This window comes from Coregonus clupeaformis, unplaced genomic scaffold (assembly GCF_020615455.1).
Source record: "Coregonus clupeaformis isolate EN_2021a unplaced genomic scaffold, ASM2061545v1 scaf0790, whole genome shotgun sequence".
Taxonomy (NCBI): domain Eukaryota; kingdom Metazoa; phylum Chordata; class Actinopteri; order Salmoniformes; family Salmonidae; genus Coregonus; species Coregonus clupeaformis.
Window position 1 is genome coordinate 81,832 of NW_025534245.1, and position 4,544 is coordinate 86,375.

The 4,544-nt window shown below is 39.4% G+C and overlaps 1 protein-coding gene across 1 annotated transcript; it reads right to left on the reverse strand.

The window, feature by feature from the left end:
- Nucleotides 1–321: 321 nt before the first annotated feature.
- LOC123485667 lies at nucleotides 322–2,908 on the reverse strand. The gene is made up of 4 exons (XM_045216760.1): nucleotides 2,427–2,908; nucleotides 1,736–1,890; nucleotides 1,313–1,598; nucleotides 322–650 (listed from the first exon to the last, which is right to left on the reverse strand). The coding sequence occupies exons 1-4, from the start codon at nucleotides 2,804–2,806 to the stop codon at nucleotides 500–502; spliced, it is 972 nt and encodes a 323-aa protein (XP_045072695.1). The 5' UTR covers nucleotides 2,807–2,908; the 3' UTR covers nucleotides 322–499.
- Between the last annotated feature and the right edge of the window lie 1,636 nt (nucleotides 2,909–4,544).

The following is a 4,544-nucleotide window of genomic DNA, read 5'->3' on the forward strand; positions in this document are numbered from 1 at the left end:
AATATGTTATCCACGTATATTAAGACCAGAAAACAGTGTATCCTGTGCATCAGATTAAGTTATGGAAATAAATGCTCTGGATTTGTCAGTCCAGTGGTGACCCATAGACCTCCACCTCACACAGGGTCAGGTGTTCACTTCTTCCTGAAATGACCACATTGATGTATTGTGCCTCCATCCCGTTACACTGGAACACGCTGGAGAAGTCCACTATTACACCAGGGGAATCAACATGTGCAATACAACAACACCATCAGATGGTTCAAAATATATTTTAGACCTCAAACATTGGGTCTTAGTGGAAGAAAAACAAACCAAAAATGTAATAAATGATTTAATAAAGAAAACATTTTGAATGTAAACAAGAAAATGAGTGGATTTTATATTCTCATGCAATTCAATCTCATACTGTATACAAAAACAGCGTTTCAGGTGAATGTAATCCTTGGCAGGTTGCAAGGAACTAGCAAGCCATGGTTGTATCGTGAGTACTGATTTATCAAACCAGCTGTGCTCCGTACACTTCCACCTCACACAGAATCAGGTACTCTCTTCTGTCTGGAATGACCACATTGACATATCGTCCTTCCATGCCGTTACACTGGAAGGTGCTGGAGAAGCCTGCTGGGATAGAGGAGATCACAGCACACCTGCAGGATGCAAAATAAATGGATCTGAATGGATCTGAATCTGATTTAGAACAGCAGTAAGAGCAATAACTTTGGCCAATTAACCTTGAACCCAGCTGAATACTATTCTCTCACCAGTGTTCGGGAAGCTACTCTAAAAATATAGTTTACCAAGCTACTGATTACTTCACAATGGAAGAAATTAAGCTACACTAAAGCTACCCTTAAGAAAAAGATAGTTACTTTGCAAAAGTAGTTCACTACATCCAAACTACTTTGTGAAAATTATGATATCTAAATTCGAAATGTCATAGACTACAAATTGTAAGAACAAATCACTTTGGGGTCATATGTTAACAGAATGTGTAGTTTAGCCTGCTAAACAAAAATGATGTTTCAAGTGAGATTTAAACAGGTCTGATGCTGAAAAAGAAAGGGAATTCTTCACCCATATTTACTTTTCTTTTTACAAAATAAGTAGTGTGTAGTTCTAGTAGTTGGCTACACCGCAAAAAAAAGTATTAACTACTGAAAACACTACCAAGATTTGAATTTAGTTCAACTACCACCAGGCTATTGCAAAATGTAGTTTAATTACTAGTTGAACTACATCTAGTTCAGTACTTCCCAACACGGTCTCTCACACAGTGTAGTATCTATGGACTTAAAGTCCCATACTTCACCTGGGATTGTTGTTGCCATTGTTGTTGTCCAGGGAGATTCCAATACGTATCTCAGCACCATTCAGTCTGCTGGGAATTATGTCTAAGTTATTGGTGATGGTGACAGAGAACACTTTGTAGGTCTTCAGAAGGTCCACCCTCCACCAGGGGTTCAGTTCAACTTCAGTGTGGGTGCAGGAGCCATGTGCCCAACGGCCATCACGGTTCCCGTCAATGGCATTGTACGCAGATCCAAATTTATGAAGTGAAGATTGGGTGGCTTTTCCCTTCAACGACACATTCTCTCCTGGACACAATAGCAGGACATTATACTTTGTTTACTGGTCACTATATTCATATTTTGTTTCTAAAGAAGCTAGACCATGAGTGTTGCAGATGTTGCTGAAGATAAATGAAAATACATTTAAGAAAACGGAGTCCTACCAGTTGAAGAATGGTACCCATACACCTCCACTTCACAGAGAGTTAGAATTCTGTTCTTGCCTGGTAGAACCACAGTCACATAACGTCCTTCTACACCTGATGTCCACCTCAGAGTGAGAGATCTACCTGCTGGAATGGATTGAATGACCCCAGCCCTGAAGAGAAATAATAAGTTATCCTAAAGGAAGAGTCTGCAATAGAACAGTAGAGTGCACTCTTAGAAAAAAATGTGCTATCTATAACCTAAAAGGGTTATTCAGCTGTCCCCATAGGAGAATCCTTTGAAGAACCCTTTTTGGTTACAGGTATAACCCTTTTGGTTCTAGGTAGAACCATTTTGGGTTCCATGTAGAACCCTTTCCACAGAGGATTCTACACGGAACCTAAAAGGGTTATATCTGGAACCAAAATGGATTCTACCTGGAACCAAAAAGGGTTCAACTTATGGGGACAGCCGAAGCACCCTTTTGGAACTCTTTTTTTCTAAGAGTGTACACTTACCATACTGTACACATTGAACCATATCAGATTATTACTATATTCAAAGAAATAGAACAAAGCATGTCTAATTATCTATCTGTCTTTACATGATTGTGTAGACATACATCTAGATTTTGTGATGTGTGTGATCAAAATGTAATGTCATCAAAGAAACACACAGTGTGGAACCCTGACTGAATATGTGTCTTACAGGGGGTTGCGAACACCATGGTCCAGTAAGGAGTTTCCTATGCGGATCTCAGCCCCATCGAGCCGCTCAGGAGCTTCATTTCTGTTGGTGACTATGATAGATGTGATAATGTACACACCAAGCAGGTCCACTCTCCACCAGGGGTTCGTCTGAGTCTCAGTGGCAGTGCAAGACCCAGCCATGAAATTTGACTCACGGTTCCCATCAATGGCATTTGATGCAAGACTATAACCTGTGTATGCGTTATTCACCACATACGACTGGGTTGCCTTTCCACGTAAGGCAATGTTTTCTGCAGGGAGATTTAAACAATTAGCATTCAAGTTTTGTATTACAAGCAACATTATGTGGACAAATGAAGGAAAGTTAGTACTTGTCATTTGATCTGTGTGTTAAATACCCATGCCTTGGTAGTCTGACATTTGTCGTATCGGGTGAATGGTGGCAATTATTGCTGTCAACAAAGAGTCCGCTCAAGCTGCACCGTGTTAGAGGCTTTTATTAAAATCACGAGGTTACAGCATAAGTTACAGACCCGCGGTGTCCGGAGAACGGCTTCCCAGATTGCCATGGCCGTTCTGACTTTCTTCTTCGTTTAACCCCTATTTATAAACAATGCAAAAAGATGGGTGGCTCCCTCTTCTGGCCAATCACCAGTCTCCCCTGTCTACAACACTCTTCCTGTCTGTTGTATGTGACATTACACTAAAACATTCCCTCTTGATACTAAAATGAACATTCTTTCAGTTCCACTTAAAAACATTTAACACCATCATAATCTCAATACACTACACATTCTTATGGTGTCAGTGACATTTATATGTTATTAATCAATCTGTTTACCTGGGGCAACAACAGCACAAAGGAGACCTGGCACTCCCAGTACGAGGTGGAGTATCACCTTTCTTATCATTCTGTAGGCACTGTGAAATCAAATAAACTGGCTTTTTTTAAAGTATGGAATCCAATTGCATTAATTCATTTAAGTAAGGTGAACTTACTGTATGTATCCGGAGTCTGATGATCAACTCAGATTTGAGTTCATGAAACACAAAAATATGCCTTATGGTTACTTATTTATTTCTAGTTCAGTGTACTAAAATAAAGTATATAAAACTCCCAAATATCATCTGATGACTTGCTAGATAAATTATCCAATCATATTTAACTTTGACATACTGGGTAAATGATAACCTCCTCATGGCTGAACGCAGCAGCATTATCTCACCAATCAACAGCAAGTGTGCTGGAGCGGAATATGTGCAATGGTATCAAATAAATACATCAAACACATTGTTTCCATTTGTTCGATGCCATTCCATTCGCTCCATTTCAGCCATTATTATGAGCCGTCCTCCCATCAGCAGCCTCCACTGCCACATACCCACTTATTTTCCAGTGGGCATTGCTTATACTCAACTCTAAATCCCCACTGATATGTATCAAAGTAGTGTAGTGGAAGTATACACTGTATCAACTAATAAGGCTAATGGAACAGATTAGAATGTTTAGCTTAAAATGTTGATAAACAATTTTTTCTTCACATTTTAGGCACAGCAATGTACACAAGTTGGAAGGCCTACGCGTGAATGTTCCAAAATGCAATTGCAGGAAAACACCATTCTAAAATGTGCACCACATATGTGAGCGGCTTCATGGACAGAGATGGAAATATCCATTTGAAATTTAGAAAGAGGGGGGATTTAAAGATGCAACTCTGGGGTTGGGCTGCTAATATGACTAGAATAATGCCTTTGGCTGCTAGACAATAAAATAAAGTTGAAAGAAAACCAATAGAACAGGAGAACGCATATGAGTAAGTCTTTATAAAAATCATTGCCCGTTTCTATGGTGGGATTATGGCTATAGGCTACTTTGAAGCAAGGTAAGACATGCCTCATAATATGATGTAAAACGTCCAGGTCGCTATTCAACATGAGATTAATTTTAATTTCCAAGGTGAATCAACCAGTAAGTAATTTACTGTACAACATTTTCAGATAGCCTATATCAAACCCTTACGCAGTAATCACCTACTCGTTTCACAATTGTACCGAAACGTCCTGTTTCCATCACAGCTGTCGTGATGATTTTTTATATGGTATGACTTTACTCACA